Below are 20,833 nucleotides of genomic sequence, written 5' to 3' on the forward strand. Positions count from 1 at the left end.
CTGTCTAAGAGGCCCCAAAGGGAAGACTTAGCTCTGTATGTGTGCAGCAATCCTACAAACAGCTGATGACTGCAAAATGACCTTGGAAATTGTATATCACATACTAAATTTCCATAGTTTCTGTATAATAAAGTTCAGAAAACTACACCAGGTCCCTCTAGAGATCCAAATATCAATATCAAGTTGAAGCTACAAATAACTTTTTAGGATTCCTTTGACTTTTCATCACTCTAAACAAGAGACGTGGCTAGTGACAGCACAGAGAGAGCAGAGAGGAGCTGCTGCAGCCTGCTCCTGGCTCCTGTACAATACCCAGGCCAGTATTCACTGCCACTGGAGCCAGAGACACCCAGGGACAGGGCACCGAAATGTCTTATCAAATTATAGCAGGAATGTGTGCACTGGTGCCTCGCGCTCAGGTGCAAAAGCTGTGATTTAATAAAAAGCATTTCCTAAGACACATCATTAAACATTAACAGTCTATGGCAATGGTTCTCAACCTCTGGGTTGTGGGAAGCAAACAATCATTTCACAGGGTTGCATATCAGATCGAGATTCAAGTTACAATTCATAACAGTAGCAAAATTACAGTTATGAAGTAGCAAGAAAATAATTTTATGTTTGGAGGTCACTACAACATTGTATTATAAGGTCCCAGCATTAGGGAAGATTGAGACCCACTGGTTTATGGCTTCTTTTCCCAGTGGCTTGCTATAGACATACATTTTGGAATACACTAACAATTTGCCAACTCAGATTCTAAACAGAACTTAGGGTCTACTGAGGGCTATAACATATTTTTTAGAAATTTATAACCTGCCTTTAGTCTTGAGTGAAAAGCTTTTAACTTAAACTACCTAAAGGATTTATTTTCACATGAACTGTGTTTAAAATGTGACAAACATCCTTTTAATTTTTTTTCTATACAACAGAACCTTAAATTACAACAGCTATATTCCTACTTTTAGATATTACCCTGTAAAAAGTTAGTGTAAAAAAAAAGAAAAAAGAAAACCTACTCATCCAAAGTCATCTATGCAGGCTTCATCTACAGCTTTGCTTGTGGGAAAATTCTACATTACACGTGCCCTGTACTAAAAGCAGGAGGGTATTTGAAGCCATAAAGAAAATACAAAAAATGTATCTAACATCAAAGCTCCCTGTGAAAAGCATGTGTGCATGTGGTCCATGACTTACCGATCATCAATGCTGTTCTGATAATATATGTGTAGCAGCTTGTCCTTGACCCAGGATATCTGTTTTGCAGCGTCTTTGCCAGCGGCCGACTGTAAAGCATATTTCTTATAAATCTGGGCAAGTCCCATCATGGCTTCTTTACGAACTCGCCACTTAAAGCAAAAACATATAAAAGTTCTTTTTAAAAAGTGCGTCTGTTACCAGTGGTGGTGGCGCACGCCGTTAGTATGAGCACCCAGGAGGCAGAGGTAGGCCGATCTCTTAAGGCCAGCCCGCTTGGTATGCAGAGCAGTTCAAGACAGCCGGGGCTACACAGAGAAACCAAACCTTCAATGTCAACCCGACTAGATTTACAGCTGCCAAGGAAACACACTGGGCGCTATGTGAAGTGTTTCCAGGCAAGATTAACTGAGGAGAATTAACACACTTTCTCTCTCTCCCCGCCCCCCTTTTTTAAAAATAAAGATGTATGTATGTATGTATGTAATGTATAGGAGTGCTTTATTTGCATGTATACCTGCACACCAGAAGAGGGCATCGATCACATTGTAGATGGTTGTGAACCCCCATGTGGTTGCTAGGAATTGAACTTAGGACCTCTGGAGGAGCAGGCAGCGCTCTTAGTCACTGAGCCATCTCTCCAGCCCAAGACAACTCCCTCTTAATGTGGAAAGAGGCATCCTCAGACTAGGGTCCCTGGCTAGAGAAAACTATAGCTGGCTGAGCACAGTATCAATTCTTCACTTTACATAATCTACCTTATCTGGACCTCAGATGCTTGCAAATTATAATTTCATTATTTAGGGGGAAAAGTATTCTCAAATGAACTACTAATATACTTCAAGTATTAAAAATAAAACTCTGGGCCAAATAGCAGTGTTGCAAACCTTTAATCCCAGCACTCAGGAGGCAAGGACAGGTGGAGCTCCGTGAGTTTGGGCTAGCCTGATCTACAGAGTGAGTTCCAGGACAGCCAGGGCTACACAGAGAAACCCTGTGTTGAAAAACAAAAACCAAAAAGACCTCTGCTTGGGTATGATGGTGTATATTTTTAATCTCAGTACTCATGGCAGCAGAGAAAGGAGGATCTCCTTGAGTTCATGGCCAACCTAGTCTATAGAGAGAACTCCAGGACATCCAGGAGCTACACAGTCAGACTGTCTCAAAAATAAAATAAAAATAAACAAAGACAAGACAAACCCTCTGGGAATGAAGCAGTCCTCCTTACCCGTTTGTCCAATGTCCGCTCTCTCACAAAGTTAAGTAAGTGATCATTAACTAGAAGAATGTCCTTTTTAGCAGCTGTCACTATAGACACAATAACATCGTGTCTAATAGCTTCCTCAGGGTCGTGCGACCTCACTTTAAGATATTCTGAAAGGTAAGAGCTTATGATTAAAATTACAATCTTCAGTGATTATCATGTAGTTTTAAAAAATTGGAAAGATCTTTGCAAATCAACAGAGGAAAAGCAAACCCTCAGTAGAATGTTCACTATTCCAGGAAAAGCAAGGGAGCAAGGGAAGGAGCGGGGCTGGGCCTACCCTTACAATCTAAATGCCATCTGCAACTGAAAAGGGAAGTTCCGCTCCATTCCCAGGGCAGGGGAGCTAATGACATGCACGTGTCACTGCTAAGCTGTCACGGTAATGTCATTATTGTTTTCCATATAAGATAAAATCTTCTACTCAGCTGGTACTGCTGGGAAAGCATGGAGTACGCCCATTTCTATCCTGTGAGCAGTGAAGCCCTGGATACGGCTGCTGCGGAAGGAGTAGAGCTAAGACTGGCCGACTAGATCTTGTCTACCTGGGACCCGGCCAGCTGAAGCCGAGGTACCTATAGTGAGAGCCTCCTAGGCAGCAAAAGGAAACGTAGGAACTACAGATTCATTGTTTTATAGTGAACATTTTCAAACAGCTTTTTGCTTAATGCACATGCATGTGCATGCACACACACTACCATCTATGTGGTCATGAACTACTAAGGTTTCTGAGAAAACAATCTAATGGAAAAAAAGAAAGAAAGAACGAACGAAAGGCAAAATGAAGGTGGGGGGAAAAAGTTATTGCTAATTTTTTTAAAGAGGGGGGAAAAAAATCTCCCCACCAAAACTAAATTCAGAAAAAATAGAATTAATAACATTATGATAACATTATAAGATTATTAGATTATAAATATCATTATAGTAATAGAATAAATATTATATAAAATGTTGTGTTATAATAACAAAAGAATATCCAGAAGAGGGGAATAAGAGAACAGAAAGTGAGAAATACAGACACAGACACAACATACACACCCAGGAGCGAGAGCGAGAGAGACAGAGAGAGAGAAAGAGACAGAGAGAGATTTGGGGGAGATGTATTAAACAAATGAAAAATGGGCTGTTCTAGATCTGACTGACAATAACTCAATATATTTGGAAGCATTACTATGATAAGCTACTACTTAAAATACTGAAGATGGGCTTTGTTTACACGGAGACTCAGGTAACAGAAGCCTCAAGGCACACTGAGATCAAAGGCAGTCTGAAATGTGCAACGTGAGACTTAAATAAATAACTGTTCAAATACAAAAGAATAGAGTGGTAAGAAAAAAATGAGAACAAACAAAATCTGTGGGACCCAAGGGAAGGAAATGGGCAATGCAAAGAAAAAACACATAATGAAGACTGGAGTTCAACTCCATCAAAGCCACACACGACTTCAATGAAATGCTTTAACAGGACAGCACTATGATCAGCCACATGAAGAAAGCAGCAGATAACTATAAAATTCCAAGAGCGATGCAGACCTCTTCTTCCAGAGCTAGCTGTGCTCCGCAGGGCCACTGAAGAGAACGGCCTGCAGGGATTCTGGCTGTAATTATCCCTCCTTCTCTTTTTAATCTCATAAGCACAGCAAATGCTAACATTTGTACAGAAGATAGACATGGCTGTTATATCAATCTTCATTATATGAACTATTTCATGATTAAAATTAAACAGGTATATGATATTCCCATTACTTCAAAAATTGGAAGTGAAATGCTTAATGCTTATACAGATTTTAAGTCATCTCCATTAATTCTGGTTAACTTGGTTAAAATGACTCACTTAAGTTCATAAATATCAGAGCATTAAATGTTAAAAATCTTCAAAATCAAGACCTATTCAAATTAAAATATTTGAAAATGTGCAGTTGTTTTTAAACAAAGAGCTACCTTACTTCATGAAATTACTTCCCAAACACTGTTTCTAGTGTGCACAGGAACTATTAATGAGTAAAGAGAAAAGGCAGCTATCACAAATACCTAAGAGAAAGGTTTTCTCTGTGAACGTTTTCGCCCTCCCTATGAAGCTTTATTTTCCTCACTGAAGAACATCCAGGAATATGTGCTATTACCTGTTAAATCCTTTGCTAAATCAGGATGGTTCATGAGGCAGTGGCTAGCAAATTTCACACATTCCAGGCGGATTGGTACGTGGATATCATTAAACCTGATAAAATATTAAAAACAACAGAATGCTCTTTAAAACAACCAAAATAGATTATTTTAATCTATACTCATTTTGCATTTTTTCTCTTATTAACAAATATAAAAATCCAAAATAGGGGCCTGGGAAGATAATGGGATTCATAAGGTTCTTGAAAAAGGATCTAATTTAATTCTGAGCATCTGAATAAAAAGTTGAGTGTGGTGGCACACACTTAGGACCCCAGTGGTTCTTAAGAAGAAACAGGAGCGCCTGTCCAGCCAGCCAAGTTAAATCTGCAAGCTGAGGTACTGTGACACTCTAGCTCAGGTACTGATGACACTCTAGCTCAGGTACTGTGACACTCTAGCTCAGGTACTAATGACATTCTAGCTCGGGTACTGTGACACTCTAGCTCAGGTACTGATGACACTCTAGCTCGGGTACTGATGACACTCTAGCTCGGGTACTGATGACACTCTAGCTCAGGTACTGTGACACTCTAGCTCAGGTACTAATGACATTCTAGCTCGGGTACTGTGACACTCTAGCTCAGGTACTGTGACACTCTAGCTCAGGTACTGTGACACTCTAGCTCAGGTACTGTGACACTCTAGCTCGGGTACTGTGACACTCTAGCTCAGGTACTGTGACACTCTAGCTAAGGTACTGTGACACTCTAGCTCGGGTACTGTGACACTCTAGCTCAGGACTGTGACACTCTAGCTCAGGTACTGTGACACTCTAGCTCAGGACTGTGACACTCTAGCTCAGGACTGTGACACTCTAGCTCGGGTACTGTGACACTCTAGCTCGAGTACTGATGACACTCTAGCTCGAGTACTGTGACACTCTAGCTCGAGTACTGTGACACTCTAGCTCAGGTACTGTGACACTCTAGCTCAGGTACTGTGACACTCTAGCTCGAGTACTGTGACACTCTAGCTCGGGTACTGTGACACTCTAGCTCAGGTACTGTGACACTCTAGCTCGGGTACTGTGACACTCTAGCTCGGGTACTGTGACACTCTAGCTCAGGTACTGTGACACTCTAGCTCGAGTACTGTGACACTCTAGCTCGGGTACTGTGACACTCTAGCTCGGGTACTGTGACACTCTAGCTCAGGTACTGTGACACTCTAGCTCAGGACTGTGACACTCTAGCTCAGGACTGTGACACTCTAGCTCAGGACTGTGACACTCTAGCTCAGGACTGTGACACTCTAGCTCAGGTACTGATGACACTCTAGCTCGGGTACTGTGACACTCTAGCTCGGGTACTGATGACACTCTAGCTCGGGTACTGTGACACTCTAGCTCAGGTACTGTGACACTCTAGCTCAGGTACTGTGACACTCTAGCTCAGGTACTGTGACACTCTAGCTCAGGTACTGTGACACTCTAGCTCGGGTACTGTGACACTCTAGCTCGGGTACTGTGACACTCTAGCTCAGGTACTGTGACACTCTAGCTCGGGTACTGATGACACTCTAGCTCGGGTACTGTGACACTCTAGCTCGGGTACTGTGACACTCTAGCTCGGGTACTGTGAGACTCTAGCTCAGGTACTGTGACACTCTAGCTCGGGTACTGTGACACTCTAGCTCGGGTACTGTGACACTCTAGCTCAGGTACTGTGACACTCTAGCTCGGGTACTGTGACACTCTAGCTCGGGTACTGTGACACTCTAGCTCGGGTACTGTGACACTCTAGCTCGGGTACTGTGACACTCTAGCTCAGGACTGTGACACTCTAGCTCAGGTACTGTGACACTCTAGCTCGAGTACTGTGACACTCTAGCTCAGGTACTGTGACACTCTAGCTCAGGTACTGTGACACTCTAGCTCAGGTACTGTGACACTCTAGCTCAGGTACTGTGACACTCTAGCTCAGGTACTGTGACACTCTAGCTCAGGACTGTGACACTCTAGCTCAGGTACTGTGACACTCTAGCTCGAGTACTGATGACACTCTAGCTCGAGTACTGTGACACTCTAGCTCGAGTACTGTGACACTCTAGCTCAGGTACTGTGACACTCTAGCTCAGGTACTGTGACACTCTAGCTCGGGTACTGTGACACTCTAGCTCGAGTACTGATGACACTCTAGCTCGAGTACTGTGACACTCTAGCTCGAGTACTGTGACACTCTAGCTCAGGACTGTGACACTCTAGCTCAGGTACTGTGACACTCTAGCTCGAGTACTGATGACACTCTAGCTCGAGTACTGTGACACTCTAGCTCAGGTACTGTGACACTCTAGCTCAGGACTGTGACACTCTAGCTCAGGTACTGTGACACTCTAGCTCGAGTACTGATGACACTCTAGCTCGAGTACTGTGACACTCTAGCTCGAGTACTGTGACACTCTAGCTCAGGTACTGTGACACTCTAGCTCAGGTACTGTGACACTCTAGCTCGGGTACTGTGACACTCTAGCTCGGGTACTGTGACACTCTAGCTCAGGACTGTGACACTCTAGCTCGGGTACTGTGACACTCTAGCTCAGGTACTGTGACACTCTAGCTCGGGTACTGTGACACTCTAGCTCGGGTACTGTGAGACTCTAGCTCAGGTACTGTGACACTCTAGCTCAGGACTGTGACACTCTAGCTCGGGTACTGTGACACTCTAGCTCGGGTACTGTGACACTCTAGCTCAGGACTGTGACACTCTAGCTCAGGTACTGTGACACTCTAGCTCGAGTACTGTGACACTCTAGCTCGGGTACTGTGACACTCTAGCTCGGGTACTGTGACACTCTAGCTCGGGTACTGTGAGACTCTAGCTCGGGTACTGTGACACTCTAGCTCAGGACTGTGACACTCTAGCTCAGGTACTGTGACACTCTAGCTCGGGTACTGTGACACTCTAGCTCAGGACTGTGACACTCTAGCTCAGGTACTGTGACACTCTAGCTCGAGTACTGTGACACTCTAGCACAGGTACTGATGACACTCTAGCTCGGGTACTGTGACACTCTAGCTCGGGTACTGTGACACTCTAGCTCGGGTACTGTGACACTCTAGCTCGGGTACTGTGACACTCTAGCTCGGGTACTGTGACACTCTAGCTCAGGACTGTGACACTCTAGCTCAGGTACTGTGACACTCTAGCTCGAGTACTGTGACACTCTAGCTCAGGTACTGTGACACTCTAGCTCGGGTACTGTGACACTCTAGCTCGGGTACTGTGAGACTCTAGCTCGGGTACTGTGACACTCTAGCTCGGGGTACTGTGACACTCTAGCTCGGGTACTGTGACACTCTAGCTCGGGTACTGTGACACTCTAGCTCGGGTACTGTGACACTCTAGCTCGGGTACTGTGACACTCTAGCTCGGGTACTGTGACACTCTAGCTCGGGTACTGTGACACTCTAGCTAAGGTACTGTGACACTCTAGCTAAGGTACTGTGACACTCTAGCTCAGGTACTGTGACACTCTAGCTCAGGTACTGTGACACTCTAGCTCAGGACTGTGACACTCTAGCTCAGGTACTGTGACACTCTAGCTCGAGTACTGATGACACTCTAGCTCGGGTACTGTGACACTCTAGCTCGGGTACTGTGACACTCTAGCTCAGGTACTGTGACACTCTAGCTCAGGTACTGTGACACTCTAGCTCGGGTACTGTGACACTCTAGCTCGGGTACTGTGACACTCTAGCTCGGGTACTGTGACACTCTAGCTCGGGTACTGTGACACTCTAGCTCAGGTACTGTGACACTCTAGCTCGGGTACTGTGACACTCTAGCTCGGGTACTGATGACACTCTAGCTCGGGTACTGTGACACTCTAGCTCGGGTACTGATGACACTCTAGGTCGGGTACTGATGACACTCTAGCTCGGGTACTGTGACACTCTAGCTCGAGTACTGTGACACTCTAGCTCTGGTACTGTGACACTCTAGCTCGGGTACTGTGACACTCTAGCTCAGGTACTGATGACACTCTAGCTCGAGTACTGTGACACCTAGCTCGAGTACTGTGACACTCTAGCTCAGGTACTGATGACACTCTAGCTCGAGTACTGTGACACTCTAGCTCGGGTACTGTGACACTCTAGCTCGGGTACTGTGACACTCTAGCTCGGGTACTGTGACACTCTAGCTCGGGTACTGTGACACTCTAGCTCGGGTACTGTGACACTCTAGCTCGGGTACTGTGACACTCTAGCTCGGGTACTGTGACACTCTAGCTCGGGTACTGATGACACTCTAGCTCGGGTACTGATGACACTCTAGCTCGGGTACTGTGACACTCTAGCTCGGGTACTGTGACACTCTAGCTCGGGTACTGTGACACTCTAGCTCGGGTACTGATGACACTCTACCTCGGGTACTGTGACACTCTAGCTCGGGTACTGTGACACTCTAGCTCGGGTACTGTGACACTCTAGCTCGGGTACTGTGACACTCTAGCTCGGGTACTGTGACACTCTAGGTCGGGTACTGATGACACTCTAGCTCGGGTACTGTGACACTCTAGCTCGAGTACTGTGACACTCTAGCTCAGGTACTGATGACACTCTAGCCCAGGTACTGTGACACTCTAGCTCGAGTACTGTGACACTCTAGCTCGGGTACTGTGACACTCTAGCTCGGGTACTGTGACACTCTAGCTCGGGTACTGTGACACTCTAGCTCGGGTACTGTGACACTCTAGCTCGGGTACTGTGACACTCTAGCTCGGGTACTGATGACACTCTAGCTCGGGCACTGTGACACTCTAGCTCGGGCACTGTGACACTCTAGCTCGCGTACTGTGACACTCTAGCTCGGGTACTGATGACACTCTAGCTCGTGTACTGTGACACTCTAGCTCGGGTACTGTGACACTCTAGCTCGGGTACTGTGACACTCTAGCTCGGGTACTGTGACACTCTAGCTCGGGTACTGTGACACTCTAGCTCGGGTACTGTGACACTCTAGCTCGGGTACTGTGACACTCTAGCTCGGGTACTGTGACACTCTAGCTCGGGTACTGTGACACTCTAGCTCGGGTACTGTGACACTCTAGCTCGGTACTGTGACACTCTAGCTCGGGTACTGTGACACTCTAGCTCGGGTACTGTGACACTCTAGCTCGGGCACTGTGACACTCTAGCTCGGGCAACTGTGACACTCTAGCTCGGGCACTGTGACACTCTAGCTCGGGTACTGATGACACTCTAGCTCGGGTACTGATGACACTCTAGCTCGGGTACTGATGACACTCTAGCTCGTGTACTGATGACCCTCTAGCTCGGGTACTGTGACCCTCTAGCTCGGGTACTGTGACACTCTAGCTCGGGTACTGTGACACTCTAGCTCGGGTACTGTGACACTCTAGCTCGGGTACTGTGACACTCTAGCTCGGGTACTGTGAACACTCTAGCTCGGGTACTGTGACACTCTAGCTCGGGTACTGTGACACTCTAGCTCGGGTACTGTGACACTCTAGCTCGGGTACTGTACTGTGACACTCTAGCTCGGGTACTGTGACACTCTAGCTCGGGTACTGTGACACTCTAGCTCGGGTACTGATGACACTCTAGCTCGGGTACTGTGACACTCTAGCTCGGGTACTGTGACACTCTAGCTCGGGTACTGTGACACTCTAGCTCGGGTACTGTGACACTCTAGCTCGGGTACTGTGACACTCTAGCTCGGGTACTGTGACACTCTAGCTCGGGTACTGTGACACTCTAGCTCGGGTACTGTGACACTCTAGCTCGGGTACTGTGACACTCTAGCTCGGGTACTGTGACACTCTAGCTCGGGTACTGTGACACTCTAGCTCGGGTACTGATGACACTCTAGCTCAGGTACTGTGACACTCTAGCTCAGGTACTGTGACACTCTAGCTCGGGTACTGTGACACTCTAGCTCGGGTACTGTGACACTCTAGCTCAGGTACTGTGACACTCTAGCTCGGGTACTGATGACACTCTAGCTCGGGTACTGATGACACTCTAGCTCGAGTACTGTGACACTCTAGCTCGAGTACTGTGACACTCTAGCTCAGGTACTGAAGACACTCTAGCCCAGGTACTGTGACACTCTAGCTCGAGTACTGTGACACTCTAGCTCGGGTACTGTGACACTCTAGCTCGGGTACTGTGACACTCTAGCTCGGGTACTGTGACACTCTAGCTCGGGTACTGATGACACTCTAGCTCGGGTACTGTGACACTCTAGCTCGGGCACTGTGACACTCTAGCTCGGGCACTGTGACACTCTAGCTCGGGTACTGATGACACTCTAGCTCGGGTACTGATGACACTCTAGCTCGGGTACTGATGACACTCTAGCTCGTGTACTGTGACACTCTAGCTCGGGTACTGTGACACTCTAGCTCGGGTACTGTGACACTCTAGCTCGGGTACTGTGACACTCTAGCTCGGGTACTGTGACACTCTAGCTCGGGTACTGTGACACTCTAGCTCGGGTACTGATGACACTCTAGCTCGGGTACTGATGACACTCTAGCTCGGGTACTGTGACACTCTAGCTCGGGTACTGTGACACTCTAGCTCGGGTACTGTGACACTCTAGCTCGGGTACTGTGACACTCTAGCTCGGGTACTGTGACACTCTAGCTCGGGTACTGTGACACTCTAGCTCGGGTACTGTGACACTCTAGCTCGGGTACTGTGACACTCTAGCTCGGGTACTGTGACACTCTAGCTCGGGTACTGTGACACTCTAGTCGAGTACTGTGACACTCTAGCTCGGGTACTGTGACACTCTAGCTCGGGTACTGTGACACTCTAGCTCGGGTACTGTGACACTCTAGCTCGGGTACTGTGACACTCTAGCTCGGGTACTGTGACACTCTAGCTCGGGTACTGATGACACTCTAGCTCAGGTACTGTGACACTCTAGCTCAGGTACTGTGACACTCTAGCTCAGGTACTGTGACACTCTAGCTCGGGTACTGTGACACTCTAGCTCAGGTACTAATGACACTCTATGTCACAGTCAGTGGAGATGGCAGCCTCTAGAGGATCTGGCCTCCATGATCACAAGCACACACCCTCAGGTACACTCACTTGTATGTAGATACAGACATGCACTAAAAAAATTCATAGTGGAACAAGACTATTTTAATAGTTTCTGGGCATATTACTATATAAATATTCTCTATTTATATCCTGTTAGGACTGTAAAATTCTGAGGAACCTATGTTTTCCATTGGACTAATAATGACAAATGCTTCCCATAATTACTGTATTTCAAATATCTCTGTTCTGTAACTGCGTATGTTTCTATGCATTATATGTAAGCATATAATGCATATAAACATTGCATAATGCATATAAACATATTATTATGTTTTATAAACATGTGTGTATGTTCATTTAAATTTTATACTATGTCTCAGAAGAGATTTCCGTGAAGTGTTTTTTCTTAATTATAGAACACAAACAAGTATGTGACAAACCTTACTCCATTAAGTTTATATCCTATGTTATAAATTATATCCAAAAAATGTTCTTATCCTATTAACCATAAGAATTATCTCATTTCCAACTAATAACAAGACCATCTTTATGCTCTATCTACACCTTATTTATCTATAACAATTAGCCGGCCTGTAAGTGTTCACCCACACAGTGCCTGCCTGCGAGTCGGTGTCCCTATCTTTTTATTCTGATGTCAATTAGCAGAACCTTTCACTCCTAGACCCTACAGACGGGTCGTCAGGGTTGGACACATGCCTGTATTGGGCATGGGATTCAGATTCCTTAGCCAGACAATCTGACAGCCCTGTATGCGTATTATATCTAATTGTCCATTAGTTATTAATGTTCAAGGTCTATATACAACAGTTCAAAGAGGCAGACCAGTGACTTTTAAATTCTGCTTACGTGTCAATGACATTAAAGCCAAGGGTTCTCAGTAAGTCTGTGTCACTTTTTTTTAATAAAATTTATTCATTATGTATATAATCTCTGCCTTCATGTATGCCAGAAGGAAGAACCAGATGACATAACAGATGGCTGTGAGCCACCATGTGGTTGCTGGGAATTGAACTCAGGAACTCCAGAAGAGCAGTCAGTGCTCTTAACCGCTGAGCCAGCTCTCCAGCCTCTGTGCTTACTTCTGAAAAATCAAAAGGCTCAAGTATTTTTATCACTTAACACTAAAAGACACAGCTAGAGTGATCAAAGCCAGCAAGACAGCTCAGCAGGTGAACACACCTGAGCATCTCATGACCTGAAGTCAGTCCCTGGAATCCGTGACAATAGAAGCAGGAAGCTGAGGATGGAGCTCAGTGTTAGTGCGACTGCCTCGCATGCGCAGGACCCTGGTTCAGTCCTCAGTACACCTAGCACCCTTCAAAATATCATGTTTTTAAAAGAAAACTGTGTCTTCAACTTCAGCAGCAGCACATTATTTAAGATGCTCTATCAGGGAAAAACATTGCTCTATGAAGTACAACATTCTCTTAAGGCCCAAGTGTCCAACATCGCCAACACTCAGCATTTCACGATAAGCATATAACTTATGACTATTATAAAGAAATACATCTATTAAAATACTTGTAGCTCCTCAGGTCTGGTGGGGAACTTTGTTTTTATTGTTTTGTTTTGTTTGAGACAGGGTCTCACTAGGTAAGTCTTGGCTGGCCTGGAACTCACTATGTAGACCAGGCGGTATCAAACTCACAGAGATCTGCCAGCCTCTCTAGTGCACGGACTAAAGCTTTGCTATGCATCACCACAACAGACTTAAAGGGCTTTTTTCTTTCTTACTCTCTGTGGTGGTGAGAATCAAACCCTGGGACTTACAGTGCTAGGTTAAAGTTACAGCATGGACCTCCATTCCAGCCCAAATGTGGTGGTATTTGATACTGTACACAGCAATGGTCCGTTTCTGACTCTACTGGACAGTAATTAGATGCCATCCTGGTTTGTGAAGATGCTCTTGGTGACATTTGCACAACACATCTTAAGATGTGTCCCTTTCATTCACCCACACGCAATTTTTAACTAAATAAATGAACATGAAACCAAGTTGCAACAGCTTAAACTGCTTCAATGCTTTATCTTATTGTAAGAAATCTATAAATCAGAAGCAAAATGTTTGTAAAGGTGCAACGCTTACTAGTCTAAATTCCTCCCTTAATATTATCAAATTGAGTCAAATCAAAGCTAAGAAATCAGATTGGACATTTAAAGACCAACAGAAGTCAAAAGGCGTCCACCTCACCAATCAGAAAACAATCCAGCCAGGCGTACACCCTCACCAATCAGAAAACAGACCTGCCGGGTGCAGTGCTGGTCATCTCTACTCTCAGCACCCGAAAAAGAAGACAGACAATTCAAACCAAAAGATGAGACTTAGTAAAGCCACTGACATCAAAAAGGAAAGCAGTCATAGCAAATACTGAAACACAGAGAAAATGGAATCACGGTCTTGAATCCTATTTGTTTGATAATAACTTGACTCTTTTATCTGTTCTGAGCAAGGTCTGAAGGATTAAAATCCTCCCTCATCTGGGTCAAAGTAGTTTCAGCTAGAATATCTACAATGCTTTTTTATTTTTTAAAAATATTTATTTATTTATTATTATGTATACAGTGCTCTGCCTGCATGTACACCTGCAGGCCAGACGAGGCATCAGATTACACTGTAGATGGGTGTGAGCCACCATGTAGTTGCTGGGAATTGAACTCAGGACCGCTGGAGGAGCAGTCGGTGCCCTTAACCTCTGAGCCATCTCTCCAGCCCTGCTTTCATATTTTTAAGGTCAAAGATCTCTTTAGTGAAAGCAATGAACCTTTCCCACAGACAAGCAGTGAATATAAGCCCACTCAAGCACTTCACAAGTTTCATGGGCCACTGTAAGCAACAGAGAACCGAAGCCACTGTCCTCTAGGAAACACAGAAGCTGTATTTGATGGCACATACTTATAGCCCAGGCAGGAGAATCACAAAGGGAAGTGGGGGACGGAAGGCAGGATGCACCTGCCTGCCTCTGCTGCAGAGCTGGAACTAAAGAGCAACTGCCACATTCAGCTGTCATTTGCTGCTACGCTCACTACTACCTTTACCCATGCAATCTCCCAAACCATCTAACTAGACAGAGCGTGGGGAGGAGCTACCGCAGGTCAAGCTGCACTGTCAGCTGCAGTCACTGCTTTATTATTTTATAGTTGTAACAAAAACTATGAGACAGCCTTAAACATGCACCATTTCTCAAAAATCACCAAAGACAAAATAAAATAAAAAGATAAACAAAAATTTCAAGTACAGCAGTCATTACCAACATTGAAAACTATAAATTAGAAAAATCCTTCATTTATTTTTAAGTTAGAGTTTCACATAGTCTAGGCTGTTGTCAAGACTAACTAACTAACTAACTTTCTTTCTTTCTTTCTTTTAAATTGAGACTATTTGCACAGAGAAATTCCCTATAGCTCACACCCTTAGTAGCTGCACTGCACCCAACCCCACTGACTATACACGGCACTATCGGCAGTGCTCTGGTCATCCTGTCTACTAACCAAGGTCTTCAAGTACTGAGAAACTACAAATCAACAGTTTTAAATTATACCTGGTATAAACGTATAGAAGTATCCTGTCATATAGTTTTCAACCATGACTGAAATAGAAAAAGGGCTTTTCTAGCTAGCCAGAAATCTGTCCTCTGAGCATCCCAGCTAAGGTTATGTCAATGGAGACTGATGTCTAGACATCAAGTGTAGAGTCAATACTTCATCCAGTAGGGACCAGAGGAAAGGACTTGTCCCCTTTACATCAAAAATGACTCCTGTGAGCCTCTTTCCACTCTGGAAACAATGGAAAGGTCTACACCACACTGCACAGCCATCAGGCTGCAAGGAGAGCCCATATCTTCATGTGCTTAAGGTTTAAATGTCCCAGTGTGAAATCCAGTGCTCACTGATGTCTGTAATGTAGCATTCTGGAGAGAATTATTCCTTAAAAATTTAGTTTAAGAAATAATCTGGCCCTCGGCCAAAAGACTGAGTTTTCTGATTTCTGTCTCACACCTAGCATTTTAGTTGTATTATTTTTTCTGGTTGGTGAGCTTTTCTTCTTCCAAGAATAGTCACAGATCATTGGTAAGTTTGACTGTGTCTCTACCAAAATTATTGTGCTGACTGGCCCAGACCTGGAGTTCTGAGGTAAGCAGTGGGAAGCCCTGTCCAGTCCATGCAGGGTTCGTCCAGGGCTGGAGAGTGAGGCCTTCACAAGGGGCTGGAAGTCTGCAGCCCCGCCTTCTGTCTGCGGTCTACAGACACGGTCTCCTGCTGCATTTCTGCCACCTCTTACCCACCTCCTTCCCTGAAGCAATGTCAGTTTATTGTTTTGGTCTTTAATCGACACAAAAAGCATCTAGCAGCTACACAGAAAAGTTAGAAGTGAACAATGTGTTGCTTCTTGTGACGTGTGGCCTTAAACTTCTGATCTTCCTGTCTCACTACACCTGGTTTACATGGTGCTGGAGACCGAGTGCCAAAGGGCCTCAGGCATGCTAGATAAGCACTGTACCAACTGAGTTCTATCCCAAGCCTGAAAACCCTTCACTCTTATGATTTCGAAAACAGAGCTTAAATGTGCACAGCATTAAAAAACAAAAAACAGAGATGGATATAAACACACATTTTTTTAGAAACAGAAAACCACAATGTACCTGCCCAAGTAGCACTGCCAGAGCGGCTTGTTCTGAGAGGCCAGTTCTGAATCCTTTGCCCCAAACATTTTTGCCAGCAGCTTAACCACCTGGAGTCGTTCTTCATTATCATTGCTCTAAAACAAAGCACAGTGTCTTTACACCTCAGAGTAAACACTCAGAACATGACCTACACTAGGATTTCCCAGACCTGCTAATTCACACAAAACCTCTCCATGAATCCAGACGGTAAGTGTAACAATAGTCACAAAACTTTTCACAAAACGGGCAGTCACAATAAATATTTTAGCAGCCGAGCACAGTGTGCATGCCTTTGACCACAGCACTCTGGAGGCAAGTGGATGGCTGTGAATTCGAGGCCAGCCTGGTCCACAAAGTGAGTTCCAGTACAGCCAAGGCTACAGAGAGAATCCCTGTCTTTAAAAAAAACCAAAAAATAAAATAATCATTACATTAACACAGTACTGTAATGTGAAAATGTGTCTTAAGGTTCCTACTAAATATTAAAAGCCTTTCCTACAATTCAGGTAAATTTCTACTGAGAGTAAATTTAAAAACTACTAAGGATTCTTGAAAAGTATGATTTTTTATACCAGACACTGGAAGAAGTAAATAGAGAACTCTGTGCGTTTGTAGAAATAAATCCGAGCAGGAGTCGGTTTCTACAGAATCTGTACAAGCATCAGATTCCTAAAGAAAGGTCAACAGTGTGCTGAGGCATTAAGCATACAGCAAGCATATTTCTGCTTATTCATTGTATGCAGGCTGAACGTTCACCCTGAAGATGAAGACACAGTTTTACTGTTGACTTTGTTACCACCAAATGACAATAGTTAAATGATGGCCAGCTCAAATGCCAGACTTCCACACAGAGTGCGACAGTCACACCTGTCAAACAGAACCGAGCTCAAGGTGCTAGGGATGTCACTGTACAAACAGTTCTCAAATTTTAAGACAGGGACTCACGCTAGCAGTCAAGAAGCCCCTGTTGTAGGAGTTTTTCTTCCCTTCCCCAAAGTTCCCTAGAAATAATTTATTCATGAGACCCAATTATTATTTTACAATTACCAGGCCACATAGCTAGGCTCTTCTCTGACTAGCTGATAACTTAAAATAACCCATATGCTAATTTACATTCTGCCTCATGGCTGGTTACCTGAGCTCAGGCACCATGTATCCGTCCACTTTACATCTTGGCTGCTGAATCCTGTATGTCTGGCTCTATCCCAGAATCCCTTCTGCCTGCCAGATGCCCCACCCATTTCCTACCTCAGCCACAGGCCATAGGTTCTTTGACAGGTGTCACATCCATACAATACACAACAGATTCCCTCTACGAGTCCCAAAAAATAACCTAACTCTTCTGGCAACTTGTTTATTTGCTCTACAAATGGAGAATATACTCACAGCCAGGAGTGATTTATATTCTGTACCTTCTAGTGTACTGTCTCACCTAGCTCTTTGTGCCTCCATGTGCTTGTGTGGGGCTTTGAGCCTGTGTGCAGGGCTTCTGATTCCTACAGCATCTAGACTCTTAACAGTTTCCCCTCTTCCTCCCATACTACACATTAAGTTGGCTGAAAGCAGGGATAATAGTTACTTTTATATTCCTCATAGTGTGTAAGAAAACACAATTAGGATTTACTAGAGAAAACCAGATTAACTGAGAAGTAATTAGATTCGTTATTTGTGGTAGTGGTGGTACACACTTTTAATCCCAGCACTCCAAAGGCAAAGACAGTCAGATTTCTGTAAGTCTGAAGCCAGCCTAGTCAACAGACAGTTACAGATCAGCTAGTGATACAAAGAAACCCTGTCTCAAAAACAAAAACAAAATTATCAACCATATTTAAAAGAAGTTAGGAAAGTCAGTTAATCAAAGGGCTCATTTAAGAAATATATCACAGAAAGAAAGGAAGAAAAAAAAAACAAAAAACAAAAAACAAAAACAAAAAAAAACCCCAAAAACCAAAAAACAACAACAAAAAGAAATGTACCAAGAATATACCCTAGACAAAAACAAGAACAAGTTACTCGCTATTTCGTGCCCACAGTACCAATATAAACTGCCTGGCTTATTTTTATTTTTAAAGTGGTAGATCAAAATTTTTAGAAATAAGGAAATGCTCCAAGAAAATCATCTAACAACTTTTCTGGGCTGAGTACTGGGATCCATCAAAAGCTAGTGACAATAACTAGCCAGGACCCATCAGAAGCTAGTGACGATAACTAGCCAGGACCCATCAGAAGCTAGTGACGGTAACTAGCCAGCATCCATCAAAAGCTAGTGACGATAACTAGCCAGCATCCATCAAAAGCTAGTGACGATAACTAGCCGGGACCCATCAAAAGTTAGTGATGATAACTAGCCAGGTTTAATTTTATAATGATTTGGTAGAGAAATCATACTCCCCAGTTCTTCCAATGAAACTCAATTTATAGCATCATTTAATGTCAGGGCAATAGAGATACACTAAAAACATTTCACAGATTTTTTTTTTACCACAGGTAGCTGTGTGACACAGACGGATAATGAGGCCAAGCTACTCCTAACGCCCAATCAAGATGTCAAGGAGACTGCTACAAACATGTGGAGCATGCCTCCATCCTGCTGATTTTTTTTTCCTTTCCATTTTTTAAGACAGGGTTTCTCTGTGTAGTGCTGGATGTCCTGGACTCACTCTGTAGACCAAGCTGGCCTGGAACTCACGGCGATCCGCCTGCCTCTGCCTCCCGAGTGCACCACCACCTCCGGCTCTGCTGATCATGTTTTTAAGTGGGATTTATTAGTAGGATGTCTACCATTAACTTGGTAGAGAGCACACCAAGCACTTAAAGATCCAGAGACAGGCAAGGCACAAAGCCATGAATGAACTACAACATTCTTTCTCATGCTGTAGTCACTAAACCAGTTGTAAGAATTCAAAGGCAACATGCAATACTCTGTGTTGAACTTGTTAACACAGTCGTAGTATTTTTACAATACTTACCTTTAACTTAAACTCAAGTTGGGGTAGAACAGAAAGTAGCAAATGGCTGTCAATATTGTAGAGTTCCAAGATTAAGTCAAAGACATGCTCAGACAAATCGCTGATAGATGTTTTCCCAAGCATCAGAACCTGGTTAAAAAACTGTTAAGAAGAAAGTCTATCATTAAAAGAAACACCAAAGATAACCATCTCAAGTTTTGATTATTATTTAATTAAAATTTTTATTATTATAAATGAAGTCTAACACAGAAACATTTCCACATGGAAAGCCACCACTCTCACCTAAAACATGAAACTCATTTTGCAGAGAGCGGCCCTGATACTCTGTATGGACTCACTATGGTTAATACCAGCAAATACCCTTACACTCTTACCATCCACTAAAACACCCTTACACCCTTACTATCCACTAAAACACCCTTACACCCTTACCATCCACTGAAACACTCAGCTGCACTCTGTGATACTCTGCTATCAACTCGAAAGCTAAAATATTGTCTCTGGGTTTCTCTTCAATCCAGAGTTGAGTAGGGATTTCCGTGTCCACGTGGGCAGGCTTTACAGAGGAGAGCTCCTCCTTGCTCTCAGGAAACAGGGCCCTTCCCCTGCTGCCCTTGCACATCAGAACTCCAGGTTCTCCTAGCTCTGAGTACAAAGATCTGCACGAGCACCCACCACTTGTGTTCTCGGTCTTTGGTTTTGATCTGAGTTAAACCATCAGCTGCGCTGACTCTCCAGCTTGCAATCTAACAAGGGACTACACCAGCCTCCATAGTAGCATGAGCCAATTCAAGTAAATTTCCTTATATGCATGCCCACGTACACACATACACACTCTCACATGTTACCAGCCCTACTTCTCTTGAGAACGCTAAGATAATGATTCAGTTGCCTCATTGCAGCACATCTTGTTTACATTTGCATAAAAGAAATTAGGACGTTTAAAATAAACCTTTCTCGTACCTTCAGAGCACTGCCTCGCTCTGCTGTTCAACTGCACACCTTTATATTTTTAATATGAAATGTCTTTATAATCCTTTTCGTCTTTCTTTGCACTCTGATAAACTATGTGAACATTTACAAAATCTGCAACACTAAAATTCAACCAAGAGTATACGCAGGCAGCTGGCTTTTAGCTTCCACACCAGGCCATCCATCATGCTACCACGCAATGAGCCAAGATATCAGGCATACTGACCACTGACCAAGTTCCTTTCTATTTAAAATCTTCCGAAAACAGATCCAGGTGTGTGGGTGCATGCCTTTACTACTTCAGAGTGGCAGAGGGAAGATCTCTGTGAGTTCGAGGACAGCCTGGTCTACATAGAGAGTTCCAGGCCAGCCAGGGCTACACAATGAGACGCTGTCTCAAAAACTTAAAAACAGGGCCTGGAGAGATGGCTCAGAGGTTAAGAGCACTGTCTGTTCTTCCAGAGGTCCTGAGTTCAGTTCCCAGCAACCACATGATGGCTAACAACTGTCTATAATGTGATCTGATGCCCTCTTCTGGCCTGCAGGTGTACATGCAGGCAGAGTACTGT

General features: G+C 44.3%; 1 protein-coding gene across 1 annotated transcript in view; it reads right to left on the minus strand.

Moving 5' to 3' along the window:
- Pds5b (PDS5 cohesin associated factor B) overlaps positions 1-20,833 on the minus strand; it is a 145,265-nt gene that overhangs the window by 57,853 nt on the left and 66,579 nt on the right. Inside the window, exons 8-12 of the mRNA XM_051162830.1 lie at positions 19,293-19,433; positions 16,303-16,418; positions 4,584-4,678; positions 2,426-2,571; positions 1,198-1,349 (exon numbers count right to left, since the gene is read on the minus strand). Of these exons, the coding sequence (XP_051018787.1) occupies positions 1,198-1,349; positions 2,426-2,571; positions 4,584-4,678; positions 16,303-16,418; positions 19,293-19,433 (650 nt within the window). The remainder of the gene's footprint in view (positions 1-1,197; positions 1,350-2,425; positions 2,572-4,583; positions 4,679-16,302; positions 16,419-19,292; positions 19,434-20,833) is intronic.

This window comes from Acomys russatus, chromosome 19, assembly GCF_903995435.1.
Source record: "Acomys russatus chromosome 19, mAcoRus1.1, whole genome shotgun sequence".
Classification (NCBI taxonomy): Eukaryota; Metazoa; Chordata; class Mammalia; order Rodentia; family Muridae; genus Acomys; species Acomys russatus.